This window comes from Panthera tigris, chromosome A3 (assembly GCF_018350195.1).
Source record: "Panthera tigris isolate Pti1 chromosome A3, P.tigris_Pti1_mat1.1, whole genome shotgun sequence".
Classification (NCBI taxonomy): Eukaryota; Metazoa; Chordata; class Mammalia; order Carnivora; family Felidae; genus Panthera; species Panthera tigris.
The window spans coordinates 14,842,181-14,869,108 of NC_056662.1; the positions used below are offsets into that span (position 1 = coordinate 14,842,181).

At 53.1% G+C, this 26,928-nt stretch overlaps 1 protein-coding gene across 3 annotated transcripts in view; it reads right to left on the bottom strand.

The window, feature by feature from the left end:
• Window positions 1–3,211: 3,211 nt before the first annotated feature.
• SLC12A5 (solute carrier family 12 member 5) overlaps window positions 3,212–26,928 on the bottom strand; it is a 34,130-nt gene continuing 10,413 nt past the window's right edge. For 2 of the 3 annotated variants that reach the window (XM_007077788.3, XM_042979701.1), the window contains exons 2-26: window positions 24,066–24,160; window positions 23,629–23,760; window positions 23,171–23,317; window positions 21,685–21,739; window positions 21,058–21,188; window positions 19,706–19,947; window positions 18,756–18,967; window positions 16,964–17,134; window positions 16,572–16,670; window positions 16,373–16,430; window positions 14,328–14,502; window positions 13,598–13,716; window positions 13,191–13,289; window positions 12,134–12,253; window positions 11,767–11,871; window positions 10,451–10,619; window positions 8,433–8,628; window positions 7,392–7,561; window positions 6,827–6,958; window positions 5,787–5,894; window positions 4,539–4,661; window positions 4,241–4,440; window positions 3,885–3,899; window positions 3,510–3,643; window positions 3,212–3,303 (exon numbers count right to left, since the gene is read on the bottom strand). In XM_007077788.3, the coding sequence (XP_007077850.1) occupies window positions 3,212–3,303; window positions 3,510–3,643; window positions 3,885–3,899; window positions 4,241–4,440; window positions 4,539–4,661; window positions 5,787–5,894; window positions 6,827–6,958; window positions 7,392–7,561; window positions 8,433–8,628; window positions 10,451–10,619; window positions 11,767–11,871; window positions 12,134–12,253; window positions 13,191–13,289; window positions 13,598–13,716; window positions 14,328–14,502; window positions 16,373–16,430; window positions 16,572–16,670; window positions 16,964–17,134; window positions 18,756–18,967; window positions 19,706–19,947; window positions 21,058–21,188; window positions 21,685–21,739; window positions 23,171–23,317; window positions 23,629–23,760; window positions 24,066–24,160 (3,299 nt within the window). Of the gene's footprint in view, window positions 3,304–3,509; window positions 3,644–3,884; window positions 3,900–4,240; window positions 4,441–4,538; window positions 4,662–5,786; window positions 5,895–6,826; window positions 6,959–7,391; window positions 7,562–8,432; window positions 8,629–10,450; window positions 10,620–11,766; window positions 11,872–12,133; window positions 12,254–13,190; window positions 13,290–13,597; window positions 13,717–14,327; window positions 14,503–16,372; window positions 16,431–16,571; window positions 16,671–16,963; window positions 17,135–18,755; window positions 18,968–19,705; window positions 19,948–21,057; window positions 21,189–21,684; window positions 21,740–23,170; window positions 23,318–23,628; window positions 23,761–24,065; window positions 24,161–26,928 lie in introns of those variants that run through there. The other variant, XM_042979702.1, reaches the window with a different exon arrangement.

The window sequence follows — 26,928 nt, forward strand, 5'->3', positions numbered from 1 at the left end:
GTTAATAAGATGAGATGATTACTTTTTATTAAAATGAAAAAGTAAAAGCTGTGTTGTCTTTTTGGGGTGTGAATAACTGCAGGGGCATTCCCTCCCCAGTCAGAAGGTGAGGGCCCCTGACGGAACATTGACTGGTTTCCGTCTGCCATGACGCCTGCCCCCTCTTGTCCTCATCTGTGGTTGCGGTCAGCCCCGAAAACCTCCTCTAACCCTAGTCCTCTTCTGCCACACCTCCCCCGGTCAGAAGCTTTAACATCAGGTCAGAGCAAAAGCCTGCTGACTAATTATGATGCTGTGTTAAACGTGCTTGTTTGTGGTGGACTCTCAGTGTGGCGGCAGGCTTGTCCGCTCACTCTGGGAAAGGGACGTTTCTGAGGAGGCCGTTTCTGGCCGCTGGCCAGTGGAGCAGGGTGCTCTCCTGCTTCGATTTGGCCTCAGCTGCCACCCTGTGTTCTACCCACTATGTGGGCAGTTGGCAGAACCGTAGAGTCATAGAAAGTGGGAGCCTGGAAGAGCATTTAAGGGCCAGGAGCCTGGGGAAGGGGGCGAGGTCGACCAGCAAGCACGGGCCTGACCTGGTTGTCCCAGGCAACCAGACCCTGAGGCGCAGCCCAGCCAGGGACCGTGGGTCGGGGTGTGATGAGGCAGGGCCCCTTCCGAAGAGCCACCTTGAGTTCCGCTCCTTCCCCCTCAAGGGTCCATACAGCACACCTCAGGCTGTGAAGGGTATAATAAAATTATTTTTATTGCATTTTGTGCAGACGGGAGTCTAAAAAATACAGTAAAAGCTGTAAAGCATTAAATGGGAGCGGAGGAGCATTCAACAAGAAAGGAAAGAACCAACGCGCTCCTTTCCGTGTTGGCACAAAGAACACAAGATCAGTACTGAGGCGGAATGCGGAATACTGAAACACACTGAAAATTAAAGGCAGGCCTAATAATAGTAATAAATAATCTTGATTTGGTTTGCAACCTCTCCTATTTACAAGGGTTTTCAACTTCATTGCATTGCCCTGCACATAGATCGGCTAAAACAAAAGCAACACTATCACTACGAGGCTATTGAAATATTGCACTCAGAATAAAAGTCACTTGAATGGACATGAAACATCTAGCTACAATGATTATAAAGATAATTTGATGAATGACCTGTGATAACATTCATAACAAATATTGCACATGTAGCACAGAAAACTTGGGTTTTGTTATGGGATGTTTGTCTTCTTCAACAGAAACTTTGCTCTTGCCAACCAGACATTCTGGGCCCAGATAGTGCAACTTTGGTTCCCTAATTGGTGATGTTGATACAGCCCCTTCCCCTTCTGCCCAGGCTGCCACTTAGCCTGGGGATGCTCAGGCCCCCAGAAGGCTAGACCCAGCTGTGGTTCTCGGAGGTCTTTTGAAAGATGCAGGGGGGTCAGGTGGGGGGGCCTGGTGTCTTAATATTTCCAACCTTCTGGAGAGTCCATCTTGCCCCCTTATCAAATCTCAGAGGGCCTTGGCCTAACAGGCAGATACTGAGACCTACCTCCAGCCACACCTGACCCAGTCTATAGACGGCAACAGCTCCAGCTCTCCGCCTTGGGCTCAAAGGGAAGGAGGTGGTGAGGTCAGGAGTACTCAGTAGCCCCAGCTCCGGGAGGTGGGCAGGATGTCTAACTAGGTGCAAATGTCAGGGACCTGGAGCTGGAGGTACTGAACCCGGTCCCAGAGGGCGCTGGAACGAGCATGCAGTGCCTGTCCCCCTTAGTGACGTGCCCGGGGGGAAGGGAGCCCGCCCAATGCGCCTTCTCTAGGGATAGACGGCGCCTCTGACCGGGCTGCGTGGAGCAGAAGCGCCAAGGACTGGAGTTGGAGAAGCCAAAGAAAGGCTTTGGGTCCTGGTTGGAGGAGGGCAGAGAGGCGCTTAGAACAAAGCACATGGCGACTCCAGCCCTCCCCCAGGCCCGGGTGCCTGGGAGACGCAGCTAGAGGCCGCTGCTGGGCAGCAAGGCCCGGCCCCGGCACGCGGGAGAAGGCGGCTGGGTCCCCGAGGCCGGAGCTGCCAGCTGCCGGGTGGGGACAGGGGAGGGAACATCAGGAGCAGAGCTGGGGCCTCCCCGGTGGGTCTGGCCCCTAAACCCAAATCGCTTCCCCTCCTCCCTCGCCTGTCCCAGGGACGCAACTCCGGGGAGGGGACGCCCTCCAGCTCCCCGGTTTCAGTCTTTGGCGAGGAGCCATGGGATAGGGGGAGCAGGCGACCGGCCGACGAGGAGAGACGCCCGCTCCCCGATGAAGGCACGGGGGCGGGGCTTCCTCGGTCTCTCCGCCCCCCATCCCCTCACCACCCCCGCCCCCAGCAGCCCCTCCCCGGTCCTGGCTCCGGCTCGCGGGGAGCCGAGAGGCGGCTGCGCGCGTCTCCGCAGCCGCTGGGAGGCGGATCCAGGAAAAGCCGGGCGCTGGTCTCACCCCATCTCCAAAACGAACTTGCGGGAAGAGTCGGAAGCCGGGGGCGCGCGGGAAGGGCGAGGAGGCGAGAGCGGAGCGGGGGTGTCGAGGGGCCGGGACCACGACTCCCGCCTGGGCCGAAAGCACTTTTGCTCCCAAACTCGCGGACGTCCAGGAAAACCCAGCCTCCCGAGGCCGCCGCCTCCCCCGCGTGCCCCCAGCGGGAGAGCTCGAAGGCGGCGAGCAGAGAAGTCCGTTGCGCTTCTAGTCACAGAAATATGGGGACGTTAAAAATACACGCGATGTCTCCTGTACACTATGTATAGGCGCGGCCCCGCGCGGAGGGGCGGCGGGTCGGGCCGGGCGCGGCCTCCCCACCGCGCGCCCTCGGGCCGCCCGGGTGCCGGGCCCGCGCCGGGGCGCCGAGGAGGACCGGGCGGGGCTGGGGAGGGGACGCGGCCGCGCGGCCCGCGGGCGCTCCTCACGGCCCCGCGCCTCCGCCCTCCGCGCCTCCCCGGCCTTATTGCAGCGTCTCCTCCGGCGGGGCGAGGCCGGGCCCGCAGAGCGACGAGCCAACGGGGCGCTCGGGCTCCGGCCTCCGCGCGGGGCGGTCCCCTCCGAGTCAGCCCCGAGCGGCGTGGCCTCCGGGCTTCAGGCAGCGGGGAAAGGGGCCAGGGCGCGGGCACAGGGTCTGTATGTAAACGGTGACAGCGGCGGGGGGCGCGGCGAGGGCTCCGGGGCCGCCGGCCGGGCGCGCTCGGGCCCGGGTGGCAGGTCCTGGCTCTCAGGAGTAGATGGTGATGACCTCGCGGCCGCCGCCGCGGACCAGCATCACCCGGTCCAGGTGCTCGGTGAGGACCTCGAGGAACTCCATGTCTGAGCGCCGGTCAAGGAGAAAAGCCGCGTCCCCTTCGCCAAGACGGAGTGGAGAGTCGCGATCGGGCGCCGGGGACCCCTGGGCCCGCCTCCCGGTCTGAGGTTCCTGACGCGGGAACGCCTCGGCTCTTCCCTCCCAGGACGAGGACCCCGTTGCCCCTGACGTCCGCCTCCCTCCCGCACGCCCCACTTTAGGTCCTGGATACAATTTTCGTCACCGTTGCGGTTGCGGGGAGGTCCAGGCATGTTGAGCAACACCAGCTTGGCATCCCGGGATTTCTTCACGATGACCTCGTTCAGCCGCACGGCAGTGTGCATGCGCCGCACGTTGGACTGGTTCCTGGGGGAGGCAGGAGGGGAGGCGGGCGCGTGAGCCCGAAGCCGGAGGGCAGGACCCAGTGCCCTTCCAGCCCCAGGCGCACTGGGCCGCTGGCACCGGTCAACCCCAGACCTCTCCAAGTTGGGCTATTCAAGAGACCCCAAACGGCCAGGGGCCCGCGCTGAGGGTTCGTGACAGACTGAGGAGAGCGGGGACCCTGGCCAACCCAGAAGAGAGAATTAAAAAATCCTGAAGCACTTACAAATTCTCCCACTCCCTTCAGGAAACACAAGAGAAGCAAAGAGAGGAAGAACGAGAGAGGGGTCAGAAGAAGGAGGGGCTGAGCACTTGGGCCACCATCCTCCCCCTCCCCCACCCAGCGCTCGCGGGTCCCGCTCTCCCGGCCACACCGCCTTCGCTTCTTCACGGCGCACGTGGGAGCGCCGACCCTCGGCCATCGGCCCGACCCCAGGTCCTCGGATGGGGACGCCCAGACAAGGTCTGGGCGGGGTCTTCCCACCAGGACCTCCTCTGCTCATCTGCTCTGCCACGGGGAGCAAAGACCCTGCAGGCTCACCCCAGCCCCCAGCCCCCAGCCCGCAGCCCCCAGGCCCCTACGGCTTCATGCTGAAGAAGTCCTTGATGCCCTCCGAGGAGACGGGACTGGGGCCCTTATTCTTCTCTGCCACCGACTTGTCCTTGGTCCAGGTGAGATGCACCTTCTCAGGATCGGCCTCGCCCTCCCCCTCAGGCTCCTCCCCCGGGGACGGAGAGCTGCTGGGGCAGCTGGGAGCGCTCTGGTCGTGGATGAGCTGCACCTGGGAGATGAAGGAAGGGGCGGGCAGCACGTGACTCCCTTGGCCGAGGCCAGAGGCGCGGCTCCCACCGGCTGGGGCCAAACCACCCAGGCGCACACCTCCTCTTCTGGCTTCTCCTCACTGTCACCAGCGGTCTCTTCTGGGACGTTGAGGCGGAGCCGAGTGTTGGCTGGATTCTTTCTCCGGATTGAGCCTCGAGACTCATCTGTGATACTCTGGATCTACGGAGTGACACAGGTGAGCGCCAGCTCGGCTAGGAGTCACCACCCGTGCCCTGCAAACAGCTACCTCCAGAGCTGATGTTCAGCCACGAGGCACACTTCTGGGAGCCGTACCAGCTGTTAAAACATTGCAAGGCTTCCATACCAGATAGCTTTTGCCCCGCTGGCCTGGCCGCTCCAACTCATCCGCCGAACCCCTGACCTCCCCACCGTCCAGCAAGCAAAGGGTTAACACTTGGCCCAGCAGGGCTCTATCTTAGCACCTCGGTCCAGTGTCGGTTCCAACTGGTCGGTGCACATGCCGTTGTTGTTGTTGTTTTTTTTTTTTTTTTATAGTGTTCACTATCACCCTGGACAACATCCTTGAAGTGCTCACCTTTCCCAGCTCAAAAAGGTACCCACCACTCATTCCCCTGAAGATCCATTAACCAAATCTGAGAAATATATTATCCACACCTGGGAGACCCCCTCAACCATGGTCTGTCGCTCTCACCTACAGGATCGATTCCACAGGCAACCTGTCACCTGCCCCCCAGAGCTCTTCAGTGTCCGGCCACAGTTACCATCACTCATTTCACCAAGGGGTGGGCTTTCATCCCAACTCGGGGCGCTAGTGGTCCACATTACTCACACCTGGGAGATCTTACACCCATACCCCGTGGGGGGCTGGCTCATCATCATTGCCCCCTGAGAATTCATCAACCGTGCCCTAGGAGGTATGCCCCCAACTCCCACCATCAGCTATATCCCTAAATAACCATCTGTTACCCACTCTCGCAGGGTCTATCACATGATCCCCCACACTCGGAGCCCACGCCCATGAGGAATCATCATCCATACATATTTAGCTTCCACGATTCTCCCTTGGGCCCCAGAAGTCACATACAGAGGAAAATCTGTCACCCGTGCCAAAGCCCTCTGCATCCTGGCTGGCAGGCTTGGTAGGTGCAACGTACCCCTGCTGCTAGGGAGGTGGGGTTGAAGGGAATAAGGGTGATGAGTAATACGCTAGGGTGAAGGCCGTGCCAATGGCCAGGAGTGTGAGCCCCGGGCCATCCCTAACCTGTGCAGACCCAGAACTGGCAGCAGCTTGAGGCTCTCAGAGGCCAGCCAGGGCAACCTCACCTCGCGCTCTCGCTCATTCTTGGTTAAATGCATCTGTTTGAGGATCTGAGAACGCTGCTCCATCACCAATGTCTTCTCGTAGGTGTACGCCGAGATATCGCTTTCGTGCTGTGGGCGGACAGGGACGGGGGGGGGGGGGCGGGGGGCAGGGTAGAGTGACAGGGGCAAGGGAGGAAAGCACGAGCTCAGGTGCAAGGCCAAGGGAAGGGAGGCGGACCCCCTTCCTTCTGCCAGCCTAGGGCTTCTCTCTCTAATGACCTAGTTTAACCAATAGCTGTGGGAGGCAAGGACGAAGCAGAGGACAATGCTCTTTGAAGACAATGCCGCTCATTCCCTCCTCAGCCCAGCACAGGACCAGGGTGTGAATGGGTGAATTAATGAATGAGCAGATTAATTAATTACCCGGGTGAATGGAGAAGGGGAAGAAATTTTAAAGGAACAAAGTGATGAATGAATACATATATGGATGAATGGGTAGTTGAGTGAATGACTACATTAATGAATACACAGAGGGATGGGTGGATGCGTAAATAATCCAAGGGGGACGGATGGATGAGAGGCCATGCGGTGTAATCTCCAGGGGCCTGGACTCTGAAGTCAGCCTGCCAGGGTTTGCATCGTGGCTCTGCCATTTGGTTGTCCTGTTGAGCAAATTACTTAACCTTTCCGTGCTTCAACTTCCTAATCTGTAAAATGAAAATGCTGATAATTGTATCTGTTTCACTGGTTGTTGTAAGAATATATATATATATATATATATATATATATATATACACACACATATATATAAAATGTGGTGTGAGACAGTGCCTTACGTATAATGACTTGGCTATTCTTGTAAAGAAGAGAGGGACGGATGGATGGATACATGGGCAGACTCTTGGGTTACTCGAAGAGAGGCTAAGAGGTAGGTAAGATGGGGAAGGGATCCAGCATCATAAGCTGATCGATTTGGGGGTCGCCCTATTTGGTGCTAGGGCCAAGAGGAAAGAGGGCTGGCTAGGACTCCAGAACTTCAGGGGTGGCTGGTAGGGACTCACCATCTCCACGACCTCGACCTCCGCGGTGATACGTAAATGGTACAGAAAGGTGGTCAGGTCCTTCTTCATCTGGATGCTGTTGTCGTCCATCTGGGCCACGGTGAAGATGCGCATCTTGCACTTCCGCCAGACCTGGAGGGGTGAAGGGGACCCAGAAAAGCCCAGCCCAGACGCAGTGAGAAAATTCAAGGTCAGAACCTAGAGAGGACCCTGTCCCTCACCCTTCCCACCCACCTTCCCCCCGCTCCCGCCACACACACACACACACACACACACACACACACACACGCAGACCCAAAATCCTCTACCTTGGAGGCCACTCCCTACAAACCACCCCCCTCCCCCGCTTAGGTAAGAGTCCCCATTAAAGTATCGCTTGCAAGGGTGAAGCAGCGCTCTCCTTTACAAGGCAAGGACACCCGCCAGAGGAGACACACTCAGGTCCTAACATCTCAGGGGAAGGGAGGCGATCAGCCCCCCTCTTCCAGGAGCTCCCGGGGAGGGGCTCACGTGGAGGCTGGCCCTGGCCAGAGCCCACGAGCCACGCAGAGCCACGCTCGCTCACCTTGTGGTGTCGCAGCAGGAAAGGCAGCAACATGAGCATGCCGCCGTCGTGCACAATCCACCAGACGTCGATGCTGCCCTCGGAGAAGCGCTCGGGGTTCCCAGGGAACATGGAAACGTTCTTGGTGACCAGTAGGGCCAGGTGACCAGCTGTGGTTTCCCGGACCAGCTCTGGGGAAGGCCAAGGAGAGGGCCAGAGGGGAGAAGAGCGACCCCGGTCCCTTCCTGCACCAAGGCTCCTGGCACCCAGCACCCCACCCCACCCCACCCAGCCCCGGCCTTGGCCTGAGTAGTCAGAAAACCAGCATCTACGTAGGTCTCATCACTGAATTGTTGTTTGGATTGGGGAAAGCCTCTCGACCTTGCTGGGCCTCAGTTTCCCCACCTGTCAAGTGGCAACGAGACCACCTGCCCTTCCTATCAGGAGCTCTTCCGTGCACGGCCTGGTTTATCCTCTCAACTGCCTTTAACTATGATCCACCCGGAAAGGAGCCAGAATAGCCTGGAGTCAACAGGGCAGCCTCTAGGCGCCCAGCTGTGTGATCTGGAGCAAATTCCTCCATCTCTCCGGGCCTGGGCCTCCGGTTCACACCAGTAAAGGGGAGATGACACTGCCTCGCCAGCCCACACGGGACCGCTGAGAGGATAAGAGGCTTAGAGAGAGGCTCAACTTGTCTGGCACACAGAACACAGTCTATACATGTCCGATATTATATTACTACCAAGGCGTCTAGTGCTCAGAGAGGGTGAGTCACTTGTGAACGATCACACAGCTAGGAAGGGCCAGAGGTGAGATTGAGACCCAGGCCTCTCTGACTTCGCAGCTGTAGCTCTTTCCGCTGCCTTCCACTGCCTCTGTCTCTCGGGGCTGAGTCAGCTCTGCAGGGCCCAAGACTATCTCCCTCACACCTGAGTCCTCAGCGCCTGGCACATGGCCAGCTCTGAGCACCGACCCCCGCATGTGCGACACCCGGGAAAGAGCCCCCGGGCCCAAGAGGGAGAGCCCACCGCCCACCGCCGTCCCCGGCCCACCCAGTGTTACCAATGAAGTTCCTCCATGTCTGATGATCTTCCTTCTGCCGCCAGTTGCGGGGCCAGCCAACCAGCACGGTGTTGTGCTGCAGCCCCCCGAGGCCCCCGGACTGGATCAGATGCGACACGCCGTCACGCAGGTTGGAGGAAATCACTACCTGGCAGAAGCCTTTCACTTTCTCTGCCTCCATCAGGCGCCGGATGGACTGGGAGATGGGGGGAGGGGCGTGTCAGACAAGGACGAGCCTCAGGCCTCCATTCCGGCTGTCTCTCCCCTTCACTGTCCCCATCTTCTCGAAGCTCAGCTCCGATCACGTCAGTCTCTGGCACCAGAATCGCACATGGCTCCCCATCACCTATTAGCCCCATTCCTTGTGGATCCGGCGAAGCCGTCTGTGACCTTAGCCCACACTTCCCGCACCCTGCCTTCGCTGGCAAGCCCTCCACCCCCACCGGGACCCTCCCCCCATTGCAGATCACACCCTGCTGGCCCAACTCAAATGTCACCTTCTCAGAAACCACCCCCCACCCAGACCAGAACGGAACTGGGCTGCTGTGCGTGCCCCGACGATTTGTTTTTAACAACTTTTAAAAGTTAGCATAATGATGAGCATTTTCAATGCACACTCAACCTGCACTATGAAGGTAGGATTCTTATTAGTCTTATGTTATAGATGAGGCAATTGAGGTTCAGAGAAATTAAGTCTTCCTTAAGGCCACCCAGCTAGTGGGTATGTTATTGTAGGGGTTCAACTCCAGGGCTCTGACACCATCCCCCACGCTCTAAACCCCTACCCTGATGTCAAGCAGAGAGGGCTTCAACGCCTACCTCGGGCACCTCCTGGCTGTGTGACCTCAGGCAAATCGCTTAACCTCTGTGAGCCTCAGTTTGCCCATCCGTCAAATGGGGATGGCAGCTACCTCATTGAAGAACAGGCAGAATTACAGGACATGATGTGGGTAAGGCAGCATGCTGCTTGACAGATTGGAAGCACGCAACACATTCTATTATTCTGATGATATGAACCCTAGTGAAGCATCTACCAACAGCAGGAAGGCTTGAGAGCCTTCTGGGTACGTTCTATCTTCCCACTAGCCTGTGAGCACCTTGAGGCCTGGGATCTGGTCTTATCCACCCCCCATCTCCCCAGGCCCAGCCCTCTGTCTGGTTCGCAGCACCTTCTCACCCACTCCATATTGAAGGAAGTTGACCAGTGGAGGCCTCCAGCCCTGGGCCCTGACAGATTGGTGTGAACGGCCCAGTGAGGCAGAAACAGCAACTGTCACAAGCCATTAGGGGTACTCCTCCCCATCTCTCCTCTCCCCCCTCCGGCCCCCTTTCCTTTCTCCACAACTAGTCACAGCCCCAAGGGGAGAGAAGCCTGGATCGAAGACAGAACCCACCTGCTCAGCTACCCACCAGGTTCCAGACACGTGTTAGTGCCCCATAACACAGAAGCCAGCCGCCCCTGCCCACGCTGGCCCCGTACACTAAGAGTACAGATCGGTGCTCTTAGAAGCAGGTGACCCAGAGCCAGGGACGCAGGCTCAAATTCGGACTATGCTCCCAGCCAGCTCTGTGACTTTCAGCAAGCTGTCTTCCCTCTCTGGGCCTGTTTCCCCTTGTACTAAATGTGGATACTCACACTGCCAACTTCGCGCGGCGTGAGGGTCGAAAGAATCATAGATGTGAAAACACTTTGAAAGATTTATACGTTGGCAGGGAGAAGCCTGGAGTAGGAGTCAAGCAGTCCTAATTTGAGTCTGTTTTCTGTCCTTAGACAAATGACCTGACTTCTCTAAGCCTCAGCTTCCCTATCCATAAAATGGGGCCCTTTTGGCTCTGATGGTCTTTGGTTCTGACAATTGGATTCTAAGGAACTCACTCGCTGAGTCCTTAGATTCCTCTTCTAAGAAGAAAGAAAAGCATGAGCCACCTTTGACCCCAAAGGAGGTAAGAAGGCAAAGTGTAAAGGGTCAAGTCAAGGGACTTGTCCTTGCCCCCTTCCCACCAGGGACTCCTCTCACCTCCTCTGCCCGCTGGGCCTGGGGATGGTTGTCCAGAAAGGTGCCCTCAAGGACAGAGCCCACAATGGTCAGGCCCTTCCCTGCCTTGAGCTGGGAGGTCAGTGAGAGCAGCTGTGGATGTACCACATTCTGGTCTTGGTCCACGCGCACCAGCACCAGCAGCTGTGGCCTGAAAAGGATTCAAGGTCCATTCAACACCCACCCAACTTCTACCCACCATACGCCACGCCCCCACACACCAAAACACTGGTGAGCTTACTAGCCATCCATCCTCTATATACCCCCACCCACTTACCCATCTCACTGTCCACCTCACTCATCCATCCACCCAGTCACCCACCCATCCATTTTATCCTTCCGCCACCCACTCACATCCATATTAACTTACCTACATATGCATTATTCACCTAGTTATCTAACATCCACCTGCCACCAACCATTCACACGTTCATCTATTCACCAATCACCCTCCCATACATATATACACTTAGCCATCTACTCATCTGTTTATCCATTCACTTCCTTTTTCATTTGGCCATCCCATCCATCCAACCAACCATCAGTTTAAGAGCATTCTCTGAGCACTCTGGGCTAGACCCTGTGCCAAGCATTTAAGAATTCACAAACAATGCAAAGCCCGGGTCTCTGGAAGACCCAGTTTAGTAGACATCAGCAAGTGCAAGCCAACAGTGTCCTAGTCAGAGCTCAGAGTTCAGGCCTTCCTCTCGGCAAAGTGACCTGAGGGAGATGAGCGAGGGCTGGGCTTGCAGAGCAATCAGCTAGAAAGCAGGCGGGGCTGAGAGGTGGAGGTAAAGATTCTGCTTCCGGTTCTGCCTTCCGTGGCCTCTGAGACCTTCTCTGGTCCCCGATGTTCACACGAATAAAGTGGAGGGATTGTTCTTAATCTAGAAATTTCTAGAAGCCCCCTATAACTCTCAAAGTGAATGGGTCCACCTTTCCTAGAGCAAATGCTACACGATATTACATTTATCTGTCTCTGTGTGTTCCTGCTCCGTGGAACGATTCACTCTCTAGGTCCCCAGACACTGGAAAGGGGCCCGGCACAGATCATGCATTCACACATGTTTTTAAACACATGATAGGTGAATGGGGGGGATCAATGGATGGTACCTCAGCCTGACCCCAGGTACCGCAGGTGGGAAAGGTTCAGACTAGGCTGAGCAGAGGAGGAGACATTAAGGACACACCATCGTGGCGGGAACACCACCCAGCAAACAAAACAGGTGAGGGAGAGTCAGGCCCTGCTCCCTTCCTGTCCTTCGCCTGGGCCCTCTCACGTGCACCTGGCCACTTACCTCCAGTTCTTGGTATGTGGGGGCCCTTCCTCCAGGCGTAAGAGGGCGTAGCGTGCAGCGCTGAGGGACAGGCCTCGGATCCCATCACCCCACTCTTTCTCTGCCCTGGGGACCCAAGGGGATCAACCAGAGTAGAAAGCCAGGGGTGTCAGGAAGAACCACGCACACAGAAGTGGCTGCCCCAGCAGACAATGTGCAGCCATTCTGCCACCTCCTTTTCTCGAAGCTTCAGCCCCTCCCTCAACTCCTGTCCTCTATCTCCCAATCCCACCCCCATCACCCTTCCCCCTCCCCTCCATCCCCAGCCTCTCCCCACTCTTACCCCATCCCTACCCCCTTCTGGCCCTCCCCACTTCCCCACACTTACCCGCGGTACTCGATATATTTGTAGATGAGCCCAGCAATGAGCATGGCCACCAGGGCGTAATACCAGGAGCAGATAAACATGAGGGCCAGGCAGAGGCTCATGCCCAGGAAGGAGAGTGTCCTGAACAATGGGAGGAAGACCCAGCCTCTGAGTCCCAGCAGGACTGTCACTGGTTCCCGGGGCTCAGACAACAAGGCAAGAACTGGGAGGTCTAGGGCAGCTCAGGTCTGGGGGAACTCACACCATCATCTCCAAGAGCACCATGGGAATCTGGGAGCTTCTGGGTGAATGAGCAGCCACAGACAGCACCACTCCATGACACCCCCCCCCCAACTCCTGAGAACACACTGCCTTGTCCCAGTGCCTTAGACCCTGCCGCACCACCCTGCCAGATGGTTTCTGACGCACAGGTGTCTGGAGAGAGTTGTAGGCAAGATCTCCTGGGAAGAGTGTGTCCCCAGGAGGAGGTAACTGGCAAAGCAGGAGCACTGAGATGGGAGTCAGGCAGCCTGGGTTCAAGTCCAGGTCTGTCGGAGACTTTCTGAGTAACCTTGGGCTACTCCCTTCCCCTGTTTGAGCCTGTTCCCTCTCCGTAGACCAAGCATGGTCATTCCTGCCCTGTCTGCCCCACAGGCCTATTGTGAGGATGAAAGGACCATAAAGTAAAATGATCAGAAGAGCCCCAGGCTCCACATAATAAGAATCTTCCATGCACTAAACCCTGTAACACTCACGAGGGCCCCTGAGGTCAGTGCAGTTGTCATCCCCATCTCACAGCTGAGGACACTGAGGTTTCCTCTTCTAGACTGAAAGACGTTGGGCATTGTGGGGAGGGAGGGACTATAGCCGAGACTGTTCACGACTGTGTTATATTATTTGTGGTTATAAGGTTCTCCAGAACCTTTTTCATGCTACTTGGGCTACAAAAGCTGGAGAAATGGACTCCTTTTTTTAAATTTTGGGACCCCTAGACCTAGGGGATGGGCTAGGGTGAAGTGGGGTGGGGGTGGAGATAGGAGAGTGTTCTGTTAGGCAGGGAAGGGCACAGGGCACCCACCAGTGGTAATATCGAAAGCGTGGCCTCCAGTTGGGGGTCCTCAGCAGTGTCTGTACGGCACAGGCCAGGTTCACAAACATGTAGCACATCAGGAAGAACCTAGAACACAGAAAGGCCCCAGGAGAGGCAGAGATGCAAAGGGAGGCAGAAACAGAAAGAGAAACATAGGGAAAGAAAGGGGGGGAAAGAGGATAAGAAACTGAGGAGGCGGCCAGATCACATTCTGGAATGGGATTCAAGGGCCAGATCCCCTTTCAGCACACCCTGATGTGTGTGGGAGTGAATCTTCATATAACAAAAGACAGGTTGTTACACTATTGGGTGGGCTATCCAGGGTCACAACTGAGGATCCAGGTAGAGAGACCCCCCCCCAGAGCTGATGGGGAGGGCAAGAGGCCAGCACGCACATAGAGAGGATGGGGGCAACTTCGTCGAGGGATGCAATGAGGATGCCAATCTCACAGATGCAGGCCGTCAGGAGCAAGGCCCATGTTGGCTCTCCGTTGGCTTTGCCATGGCCAAAGACCTGGGGACAGAGCAACCATCATAGAGGTCTGAGATCTTAGGCACTTCTTGTCTCTCTTGTCCAGTCTTGGGGACCAGTGCAATGGAGGCAGGAATCCCCTAACCAGTGAGGAAGTAGGGAGAGGATGCTGTATTCCTCACCCTTACCCAAGGGGATGCCAGTCTTTGGCTGTGTCTCTCCCACTCTGACATTGGTACTTCAGTTAATGAAGTTCAAATGACCCCTTAAGGGGAAGAGAAGGACCTGTAGGACAGATGGAGAGGAGCTACAGGGACCAGCAAGTGGCCATGACTGTGTGCTCCATAAATCTTTTTTTTTTTTTTTTTAAGCACCATGGAGAGAGCCACACTTACCCTTTGGCTACCTCCCTGCCTGATCACTCAGCCAAAGGAGGGCTAATGGTTTCTCCCCTAAGAGCAGAGAACTCTGCCCAAAGAGATAGCACTGACCATGGGCCAAATCCCAAATAAGGCACACCCATTCTTCTTATTGGTAGTGCAGAGCAGCAGGGCCCTAGGGGCCTTGGCTCACCCAGTGGCCTCTCCGGGCAGTGGCTTGGCTGACCGGTATAATGGATGGGCTTTTCTTCCCACACTCCACCCCTCACTGACCTGCAGGAAGGGCACTATGCCGTCCCGGGAGATGGCCTGCAGCAGGCGTGGGGCCCCCGTGAGGCTCTGCAGCCCAGCCCCACAGGTGGAGAAGAAGGATCCGATGACAATGACCCAAGGGGATGGCCAGGCCAGTGTTCCCACCACCAGGTTGCCATTCACGGCTTCGCCAAACCTGGAATGAAGCAGCAAGGGGACAGGAGATGCTGGGTGAGCAATGCCACCTGGATCTCCAGGGCGTGTCTCCCACACCAACCCCAGGACCAGTTGTACACCCATCACAGGACTAGGCTCTCTAGGAGCAAGGGGGGAGACAAAGCTCCTAATGTCCTGGGCATTTCTGTCTGTGTGACCTTGGGTAAGTTGCCTCAGCTATAAAATGAGAATCATTATAAACCTATCTCGTATGATTGGTGACAAGATAAAAGGAACCAACACAGGTAAAATGCTTTGCACTATGCCTGGAACAAGACACTAATAGTGATTCTAGTAAATGGTCAATATTGTAATATGTTAAGCTGGAAAAAAATCTCTTGGCTTATTAGAACCTGTGTCTCCATCTGAAAAATGGGGTTCTGGCCTCATTTATGGTAATGATATCTAATGTGAGAAGCATAGAAAAGCATTTTCTAACAGTGACACTATCTTAAATTGAATGATGCTGCCTCAGTAGGTAGAGAGAGCCCTGTGGCTGGAGTGTGCAAGCAGAGGTGTGCTCAAATGGGCTGTTGCTGAAGGACTCCAAAATCAGATGAAGGGTTTTACCAGATGGCCTGCTGAATCCCTTGCAGTTCTGTGGGAGGCCTCTGATTAATTTTTTTAATGTTGATTTATTTTTTGAGGAGGGGAGGGGCAAAGGGAGAGACAGGGAGACACAGAATCCGAAGCAGGCTCCAGGCTCTGAGCTGTCAGCACAGAGCCCAACGTGGGGCTCGAACCCACAAACTGTGAGAACATGACCTGAGCCGAAGTCAGATGCTCAACCAACTAAACCACACAGGCGCCCCAAGGTGGGGGGGGGGTGTCTCTGATTAAATGAAATAAGTGGAGGTTAAGTTCCCCTAAAAGCTAATAAGTGTAATATATGCAAATTGTCCACTTGGCCAGGTCACTCCCCTGCTTAAAACCCTTCAGGGTTTCCTCTATTTTTTTTTTTAAATAAAATAAAGCTCTAATTTCCTGGTACCAAAAACCAGGCTTCCAGGACTGGCTCCAGACGCATGTCCCCATTCCCCACCTTACAGAAGCCAGGATGGAGTCATGGAAACTGACTTCCATGACAAGACCTCCTACTTTACCCTCCTAGTAGTGCGTGCCCATACCCTTCAAATGTGTAGGCTCCAGAAGCTTGAATTTCTTACAGCTATAGGCACCTATGTGTATGTGCGCACACACACACACACACACACACACGCACACACTACTGTTTCTCTCCTCCACCTTTGTTCATGCTGTTCCCACCACCTAGAATGCCCTTCCCACTCCTAGTTACCTAACTGATCTCTACTCAACATTTAAAGTGAGAAAGATAAGTGGGAAAATGTGTGTAAGGCACTTCCAGCATCACCTCCTCTTCCCCAACCCTCTGAAGACTGGATTTCGGCCTCCTGTGCATTACCAGGGCCCACTCCTACTGCTCTACATTTCAAGTCTGTTGTTGAGCGTGGTTATCAGCCCCCAAAGAGCTCCTTCAGGACAAAAAGCATGTGTTATTTATTTTTATTCTCTCCTAGAACACTGGACAGCGACCAACATATAGATATCTAAGAAATGTTAAATGGGTTAATAGATTTTAAAGCAAAAAAAAAAAAAAAAAGGGAAGTAGCATTATTCGAAAAACAATGAGACACCATCCAAGTTTCTTGAGCTGGAGTGACAGGAGAAAGATAAAATATAAGAAGGTGAGCTTGCAAGCAATCGCCTGTGATCTCCCTCCCACAAGTCCCCTTGCACAGACTCAACACTCTCTGCGGGGTCTGTTTCCCAAAACCTGGCCCCATACACCCACTACCCAGAACAGGATCAGCCCCAATTCCCTTACTTACTTGTCCCGCAGGACGACCCCCTCAATGCAGGCCCCAAACAGAACAACAGAACTGATGTCTGTAGCAGAGGATGAAGGAGAATCCCCAGGATGACATTCCCCTTTCTGCTCCCAGGCCAGCTGGGTGAGGCAGCAGCTTCAGCTGCCCTCCTCCCAGCCCTCCCTATCCACGGTGGTCCCAGCCCAGCAATGCAGGATACAGACAGCAGAGGTGGTGGCAATGGCCAGGATGGTGCCAGTGGGAATTGACTTCTGGGCATCCCGTAGGTCTCCAGAACGGTTAGAACCAGCCATGATCCCTGTGAATAGAGGAGCAGCTAGTACAGGGGCCACAGGAGACAAGACAGAACAGAAGAAAGGACACCAGCCTCGGAGCCAGGAAGTCTGGGATCTAGTCCTGGCATACCGACTGGTGTGAGAACTTGGGCATGGCTTCTCCTGGCCTTAATTCCCTCATCTGTGCAATGGGAACTGGATTTTGGCTCCTGCCTATGTGATGAGATTGCTGGACTAAGAAATTCCCCACATCATCATTGACTCTCTCCACCCATCACTCTCAGGCAGAGTCCTCCCTCTCTGAGCTCCCCTTCACCTGTGACTGAGGGGAAGTAGATGCCAACCAGCAGGGTGAAGTAGGAGGTCATGTCGCTGAAGACATAAGGATGGTCCATGTCGACAGGGGTGCCATCTGCCAGGCCCACCGAGGGCATCCCACGTCTCTCCACAATCACCCCCTTGGTCAGGTAGGAGCTCCAGAGGTTCTCTGTGGGGAGGAGATATGATGCTTAGGAGGAAAACCAGAAGTCAGAGTACCAGAGCTCCAGGGCCAGGAGGTGGGGTGGGCAGAAAAAGAAGGGTCAAGGTCAACCACTTCTCACTCCCTCAAGGCCTTGGCTCTATTTTATTTCCACTGACATTCCCTAAGCTCCTGCTTTGGGCCAGGCCATGTGCAGAGGCTTTGCACATGAATCACATCTAGTCCTTGCCCTCAAATAGTCCAGTCTAGTGGGGTAAAAACACACAGAAAGACCTATCTCAGACTGATTCAATATGTCCCAAACTGGTCTCACTGGCCAGCCACCTCACAACCAGCTCCTTTTTTGTATCCCTTATCTAAGTAAATGGCACCATCATTAATTCAGACAGTTTTACATTGCCCTCAACTGTTCCCCTTCCCCATATCTGTTTCAAAACCATCTCCAATTTCTGTCTATTATCCCTTCTAAATATTTCTCAAATATGCCCCTCCTCTCCTTTTCAGGATTTCCTCACTTCAGCCTTATTGACATTTGGGGTCAGATAATTCTTTGTTGTGGATGGCTGTCCTACAGCACTGTAGAATGTTTAGCAAAATACTGGTTTCTATGCATTAGATGTCAGTAACAACCATCTAGTTGCGATGGCCAAAAATGTCTCCAGACATTGCTATATGCCTCCTGGGGGGCAAAACAGCCCTGGGGGAGAACCACTGCTCCACTCCACTCCCATGGACATCACTTGATTACTCTTGATCAGAAAACTATCATCTGTCACCTGAACTCAGCATCAGCCTCCTCCTGGACTCCCTGTTCTCTCTCCCTTTACCTTATCCATATTAACAGCCAAAAAGAACCTTTAGAAATAACACTGACCATGTCCATCCCTTATTTGAAACCCTTTCATGGCCCCCATTGCCCTCAGGACATGGTTCAAACATTCCAATATGGCTTCCAAGGCCTGCCACAATCTGGCTTATGCCACCCTCTCCAACATCATTTCTTGCCCCTCCTTCCTTTGTACTTTATGCCCCAGTCATACCAAATTATCTGTGGTTGGAAGGACACAATATGCTCTTCTCTGTCTGCATGCTTTCAGGCAAGCTGTTCTTCTGCCTTAATTCCTTTATCCCCCTAGTATAACTCAAAATCTCTTATTTTTCCTTCAAAACCCTCCTCAGATGAGTCTAGGAAGCCTTGTCTTGCCCCTTTATACACATGACCACTCCCTCCCACGAGAGGTCTCTGTTCATTGAAGGCACATCAACTCATATTGTAATTTATTTGCTTATACATCTGTGTCCACCATTGGACTCCTTGAAGCCAAGGACTGTGACTTATTTATATCATGTTCCTGGTGCTTAGCACAGTGCTAGACACCACGGAGATAATTAGTGGTGAATACTTGTTTAAACTGATGACTTTCTTTCCTACTAGGTAGTAAGATATTGAAGGCTCCCTTTCATCTCTATTCCTCCAAGACGCCAAGGAAAGATGGCCCAGAGTAGGTGCTCAATTAAAACTGATTGAGTTTAAGTGAATCCCAAGTAGAGTTCCTTAATCCTGACTGTTTAACCCACAATCCCTGTAGTGTTCCCTGGACACCAGCCTTCTTCCCTCCCCCCAGACCTTTGATGAGGCCACTGGCAGCGCCAGGGATGCCCTGGATCTCCGTGACATTGTTTCGGGTGAAGTACTCATCACAGGTGGCGTTGAGGAAACGGGAGGAACAGAAAAGGCCCCAGAGCCGTGTGGTCACCGTCTCATTTCCTTCCCAAGCCAGCTTGGCACAGACATCAAAGCCATGGCGAGATAGTGTGCGGTTCCCCAGGAGGCAGATCCTAGGGAGAGCAACAAGGGAGGAAGATGGGGGAGGGACATAACCTTGCCTTGGCTTCACAATAGAACCACCAGGGGAGCTCTAAAAAACACAGATCTCGGGGCCCCGTATCCAGAGATCCTGATTTAATTGGGATGGAGCCCAGAATCGGTGTTTTTTTTTTTTCAAAGCTCCCCCAAGTGATTTTAATATGCAGCCACAGCAAAGAACCACGACTTTAGTACAATGCTATGTTTCAGAACCATGGACAGCAGTCTCTGTGTGCAGTCCTGGGCGGTGGGATTTAAGGGAATCTGTCCTCAAGAAAGAGGCAGGACCCACAAAGATTTGAGACTCTAGACCCTCTCTTCTGTGACCTTTCCCCCAACAGAGAAGGTATCCAACACTAATAAGGTGCCCTATTCCAGGAAGTTGTCTCCTGCCAGGAAATGCTTCTCTAACACAGAATCATCCCTTCAGAAATAATCCCACTTGGTTCTTCCCAAATCTGCTCCACCAGCAAACAATTGACCCTCACAAGGGAAACTCTGCCCACCTCCAGAAACATTATCCCACCCTGTAGAGATTTCCCCCAAACAAGGAGAGATTTTACTTCCCAAGGGAGGTTGCTCTAAATCCACAAGGACTCAGATTCTGAGAGATGAGGAGAGGGAGGTTGGCAGAGACTGGCGTCGCAGACCCTGAAACCTAACCAGGGAGGAGGAGGACGATGCCTTAGACTCAGAGCAATAGCACTTACGGGAAGTTGGGTGGGTCGAAGGCAGATTTGATGACCCCAGCATAGATGGCCAGGATGGAGAGAATGACACAACCCAGGAAGACAAGGGCAAACTTGTTGACATACTTGACGCCCACAAATACCACAGTGGCCATGCAAGTGAGCACACAGGTGCCATACACACGCATATTGTTCAACATGGCTGCTGCCTCCCCACTGGCATCTTCTGCCTTAAAAATGGCCATAGCTGGGAAGAGGTAAGCCTGTGGAAAGGGGGCAAGGAGGTCAGGTGAGTGACACAGCAAGAACCAACTAAGAATCACCCCCAAGGATATAACCTGACGTGCAGGAAGAGCTTTGGAAAATACTTGCTCATCACAGTATATTTACAGTAGTATGAGACTGGAAATGACATCCAATGATAGGATAGGAGTAAATGTGATCATTTTTATTCCTACGGCATATTTGTATTTTCTAAAATTTTTAGACTGAATGTTAATATGTTTATATTCTTAAAAAGTTATTTTCGTTTATAAATGATATTACAAAGGGAGTTTCTAGCTACTTAGGGAAATCTATGGAGTCTATTTTACAAGGACAGAATACAATTTCACGTGGTAAAAAAAAAAAAAAAAGAAGAAGAAGGAAATACACCAAAATGTTAATGGTGATTTTCTTCAGGCAGTTGTTATTTCCTTTTTTACATTCTTTGATATTTTTCCAATTTTGTGCATTGAGCAGAATTGCTTTGAGCCGAGACCCACATCACTAGCCTCTCCTTCAAACACTGCCCAGCACCCTGATTTCTTCTCATCAGTCACTACTCCTAACATGTCTCTTACTCGGCTCCCTCACATCCTTCTTCTCTTTTGCAACCCATTGGTCATCAGTCCTGCACAATTAACATTCACAGAGAACATTCAGCACAGTCCCAGGCACATGGTAGGCAATCACCAGATACAGCTATTGTGTGACATTACTTTATTTCTACCACTATTAACTCTTATCGACCCACCTCTGCCACTTGGTAGCTGAGTGACCTTGAGCAAGTCATGTCACCTCTCTGAGCTTCTCATTTGTAAAATGGGCATAATAATACTTAATCCTTGTGAGGATTCAAGATAATGACTGTAAAGCAATTGGAACTCTGCTGAGAGCACAGTGGGTGCCTGATGAACGACAGCTGTTCACGTTACGTAATTACTGTATCTTGTCTCCCCAACTAGACTGTGAATTTTTTAAAGACAGAACCACATCTGATTTCCTTTTGGCCTCACTGAGTGGCTTGGACCTCTCCCCAGGAGGTGTCCAGGGAGCATTGGTTAACTGATTGACAACCTGGGGCCCCACACCTCCTCCTCAGCCCCTCTCACCAGCAGGATTTCGATGGTGCCCAGGATGTACATGGCCCCAGCAAATGTAGTGCCCAAGTAGAAGCAGAGGCCAACGGCGCCCCCAAACTCTGGGCCCAGAGACCTGGAAATCATGTAGTAGGAGCCGCCAGCTGCAGAAAGAACCTAGTGTCAGTGAGAAGTTCAAGGGGCACTGGGCTGCCACTGGGGGTGAGGGGGCTCCAGGACAGAGGTGGGAAAGGGGTTGTTCTGTGCCTCACGTCTTACAGGCTACAGCCCTAAGACTGGTGGGAGACTCAGCCAGCCACTCTGAGTGGATTTTGCAGCACTAATTACCATGTTGCTAATTACCCCTCTAAGGAGGTCATGGCTCAGAAAAATAGGATGATGGAGAGGAGGGTCTCAGGCAAAGGGAGATCTTGCATTGCCCTGTTCAACTCCATCAACTGCCTCCCTCCCTCCCTCCCCCTTAATACCACTGTCCCCACCTACCCCACAAACATCATAGCCCAGCCCCCAGGTCTTCAATATTGCCTCTCTTGGTCCTGATGACCCCCAAAGCCTATGGCCCTGTCCTTCCTTCCAACTATCTGGGCCCCCTCCTGACCAACCAGACCCCTTTCCCCTCCAAGAAGCCCCATCACATACCAGGTACAACACCATTGGTTGCGATTGCACTCATGGAGATGGCCGTAAGCATTGTCTGCAAGGAGAGAGATCATCAGAGTGGCAGCTAGGGCAGGGGCCGCAGTGCCCTGGGTCAGTGCCAAACCTTATACCCCATAAACACCTGCCAAACCCACAAGTCCTTGCTGAGCTTCTCTCTGGTCCTGTTCCAACTTCTACCCCTGCCAAGTCCTTCTGGTCAAGAAAATCTCTTATTCACCATGCACATGGAGGAAGCACAAGCTATAGCATCAGAGAGCTCTGGAAATCCCAGCTTGGCCTCTGACCAGCTGTCTGATCTGGGACAAGTCACTTCACTTGTCTAAGCCTCAGTTTCTTCATCTATGAAATAGGTGTACTGTGTTCCTGCCTAAATGCTTAAGCTGAATCCGGTCATGAGGAGATATCTGACCAAACCAGATCAAGGGACATGATACAAACTAACTGCTCCATACTCTTCAAAAGGGTCAATGTCATGCAAGACAAAGAAAGAGCAGCTGTTACAGATTAATGGAGGCTAAAATCATGATATCAAAAATGAGGATAAACGTGATCTTGAATTCTCTTCAGTTAGTGAGGACATGATTGGCAAAATCTGAATAAGGCCTGCAGATAAAACATTATTAATGTGTTACTATTAAGACATTATTAACGTATCAGTGTTAGTTTCCTGCCTCTGATCATTGTACTGTGGTTACATAAGGGAATGTCCTCATTTTTAGTAAACACACACTGAAGGATTTAGGATAAAGAGGCATCATGTCTGCAACTTGCTCTCAAATTCAGGGGAAAAAAGGTACTTACAGAGAGGATGGAATAAATACAATAACGTTAACATTTGGGAGTCTGGTGGAAGGGATATTTGTTCTATTCCTGCAAATTTTCTGTATGTCTGAAATTTTGTGAAAACAAAAACTTAAAAAGAAATAAAATAGGCATTCTACCATCAGTAGTGGCCACCTTACATGCAGAGGTGGCTCAAGGGTCATGTGTGAAGAAATGTAAACATGATGAGAAGTAGGTGTTCCGTGAATATTTGATTTTCTAGGGAGGATGGAAAGGATTCTATTACAAAGCTGTTTGTGACACATAATCCCATTTTTTGTGAGTCTGGGCCTACAAAAATGTTAACCACTGGGGTTTTCTAGGTGAATTTTATTTCCTTCCGTACACCTATCTTTTTCGTCAATGAATCTGCATTACTTGTGTAATTATACACGCACTCATTCACACACACACACACACACACACACACACACATACACACACGATCCAGGCGAAACCTGGTTAGTGGCTATCAGGGACCAGCTTGTGAGATGCAGGAAGGACCAATCAGACCTGATTTACTCTCAAAGATCATACGCAGTGATTCCTACAAAACACTCAGGTCTCGTGCTTCCCCTCCCCCTCCCCCACCCCAGGTCCCTGGTCTGCCACAACGGTCAGGAGAGGGGGAGGTGTCACTCACACAGGAGCAGCAGATGAAGACCATGCAGAAGGCCTCCATGATGCCTGCGATGCCCACCACCCAAGTGAGCCTCAGGAAGAGGATGACACCAAAGATGTTCTGCAGGCACGGTAGGTACACACCCATGAAGGTGCCCATGCGCGGGGCCTGCCGGGGAAGCCAGTGTCAGTTTCTGTAGCCCGTAGTCACTATGAACACCCAGACCCCTCCTCCCCCCTATTTTCAATCCCCCACTCCCCTCCCTTCTCCATCCCCATCCCTTCATCCCTCTTTCCTCTGGTTTTTACCCTCCCTCCCCTCTCCTCCCTCCACCTCTATCCCTTCCTCACCCTCAGCCCCAACTCCTATCCCTCTGCCTCCATCATCCACCCCTTCAACTGACTCTCTTTTGTCCCCCCACCCTTTGTCCCCTCCATCCCTTCTTCCTCCCCCATCCCTTTTCCCCCCAAGGCCCTCACCTGCACTGGCTTCTTTTTTCCACCCTCATTGTTTTCTGCCTCTTCATGCTCCCTACTTCCCTGGGGCAGGTTGGTGTAGTTGGCCAGGCCACTGAGCAGGGAGGACACCATGGGGCTGGTGTCCATCTCCTCCTGTGGAGGTGGGGGTGGTAGAGTTAGGACACAAGGACCCAGGAAAGGAGAGGCGAGCTACATAGTAGGAGGCAGAGAGAGATGGGGGTGAGGAAAGCAAACCATTGGGGGTGGGATGAGATGGGGAAGGAGGAGGAAAAAGCACAGAGAACAGGGAAAGTGGATGTGGGATAAGGAGAGGGAGTAGCAGGGGTAAAGGGAAGGAGAAGGAAATGGAGAGGAGGACACTGTTCCTGAGGGAGGGAGAGAGGGAGAGAGGGAGGGAGTGGTGGATGAATGGGGTGTCACACAAACTAGCAACCCACCTCAAACAGGGCCATATTCTTGCCATCATACTCCCTTCCCTTCTCTGTGTCAGTGCTGTTGATGAAGGGGCTGCTCTCCTTGGGGTTGCCATCACCTGAGAAGGCAGAGGAGTCAGGGGTCTGGCACCAATGGGTTGCCATCCTTCTGCCTGGGCATCCAGCTATGTGGCCACTTTGACTCTCTGAACCTCAGTTTGCACATTGGAAAAACGGAGCTAACAGTAATGCCCCCCCCCTTGTAGAATTTTAGTTGACAGGATGTGTAAAGAGCCTAGTGCATTCCCTGACACGTAGTAGGTTTTTAATGAAGATGTGAGTGCTTCCTTGCCCTTGGGGGGTCCTTCTTCATTCACTAGGTCACTCTAGACTCTCCAGTTGCCCCTCCTCGACCATAACTGGGACCACGCTGGTGTTCTGGGGTGAAAGCATGCTCTTTCCCAGAGACAAAGGCAGAGAATACTGAAGCCTGAGGACCAAAGGATACTTTACCTCTTGGAGAAGTGACCCATGTGGCATCCCCTATGCCCCTCATACATCTTCAGTCAACACATATTTACTGGATCTCTACCATGTGCCAATATCAGCATGGGAGGGAGAGGGAGTAAAACACACACCAAGACACCATCTCTGCCCTCAGGGAAACCACAGGCAGAAGAGATAAAACAGTATTCATGAATTTCCAACCCAGAGTGGTAAATTCTGTGATAGGAGATGAATAAGGGACTGTGGGAATACAGGAGAGGCATTCAGCCCAGCCTGGGAGGTCAGGGAAGGCTTCCCAGAGGAAGTGACAAGTAGGCTGAGAACTGAAGGATGAGTAAGAGCTACGCTGGGAGGGAGGCGGGAGGGTGTTCCAGGCAGAGAGAACTGCAGAACAGCATGTTCGATGGCCCAGAGGGAAGAGTGAAGAGAGTGGGTCAGAGATGCTGAAAGAAGCCTGATCTGGCTGGAGTCTGAAGAAGGGACATGGAGGGAGGGGCTGAAAGGTGGAGAGTGACCTATGAAAAGATGAGCCTCAGAAGGTGTAGACTCAGTCCTTAAATGATTAGCAGGCCATGTTAAAGATTTTGGACTTCATCCAGAGGACAATGGGAAGTCATTGAAGAGTTTCAGCCAAAGAGGTGCCATGAACAGCCTTGTGTTTTAGAGCAATCACTCTGGCCTTTAGATGGAGAATTTCATCTAAAGAAAGTTTGAGACTTTCAGTAATTCAGGCAAGGGCTGAGGATGACCCAGGCCAGAGCAATGCAGGGCAATGGACAGACCCAAGAATTATTGGCACATATTTTTATGCCAGATGTTTGGGGACATGAGAAGGAGAAACCTAGGATAATGTCTGGGGTTTCTAGCATAGGTCAATGAGTGGGTGATGGTGCTATTTAATAGATGTGGGAAGGGCAGAGACTGGGGGTGGGTAAGAAGCTGAATTTGACTGAGGGAAAGGCAGTATAGGACACTCAAGTGAATACGTCCAGAAGGCTCTTGGATATACAGAGCCTGGGCCCCAGAAGAAAGGCTGGGCAGGAGAAGGAGATGAGGGTAACCCATGACAATGTGTGGAGGAAATGTGTGAAACCATGAATCTGGATGAGATCACCCAAGGAGGAAGTCTTTTGGGCCCCTAGCAGAGGTCCTTTCAAAGAGACATAGGAGACCCCCATAGGCACTTTCCCTTGGCTTCAGCCGTCACCCTTTCTCAGCTCAAGGGCTGAATCCCAGTAGCAGACATCTGGAGAAAGTCCCCAATAAACAAATCCCAAATGAACCTGAGGCCCTACATATTCTGAATTTCCTGTCCCCTGGTCTCCTGTCATGTCTTTCTCCACCTCCATCTTCCCAATCCTCCCCCGTTTTTCTCCTCCCTACCTCCTGGAAATCTTCCTTAGTCACCCAGCCAGGGTCCACCCCTAGAGCATGACCTGTTACAAATCCAGTCTCATCCTGACTCAAAGTTGTGGAAGGGGGAAGCGATGCCTCACCAGCTCAAGGGACACCCACCACCTTCTCCTGCCACCACCTCCACCTCATCGATCAAGCCAGGAGCTCCTGGTCCCTAAACAGGGAGCCACCATCAGCTCGTTCTTCTCCTCACATATCTGAGTGCCTGGAAATAGCAGATCTGTCCTCCCAGTGAGAACCTGGCACATAATAGATGCTAAGGGGGGGGGGGGGGTTGGAAAAAGTCTTTCTCAGGAGGAAAAAGTATTTGGAGATAAATTCCCCCCCGGCTTCCTTCCTGACCCCCAGGATCTCAGAAGAGCTGCCTGGAGCCAGAGAAGAGGAGAAATAAAAGAGAAGTGGGTTCCTCCTCCTTTTAAAAATGCCGACAAGATGCTTCATCAACACACTGGGTTGTGGGAACAAGAAGGGTTCAGGGGGATAACAAATTTCTTGGAAAAGGGCTGGGGGGGGGGGGGTGTCAAGATTTAGGCTCCAGTCCCAGCTTCACTGGCCGTGCCGACATGTTCGGCAAGTCACTTAAACTCTCTAAGCCTCAGTTTCCTCCTTTGCAAAGGGAAAATAATTGTGCTTAACTCACAGGGCTGTTCTGAGGCTGAAGGGAATAACGCCTATTGGGTGTGCCTAGCACATAAGCGTAACTATTGCTGCTATTTCAAGTACGATTATTATTCATGTTCGTGGTGCCCCACCCAGCCCGGCCTCCGCATCCCACACCTCTCCCCAAGCCGCAAGATTTGGGGCCCTGCCTCCTGTGGGACTGGGTACCTCTCCCCGCCGCGTCAGCTCCGCGCCGGGACTACAGGCCACGAGAGCCCCTCCCCTCCACTTTTCCCGCCCCCTCCCAAGCCCCTCCTCCTTCCTGGGGTCCCAGGGAACGCGCCGGGCCGCGAGGGGGTCGTCC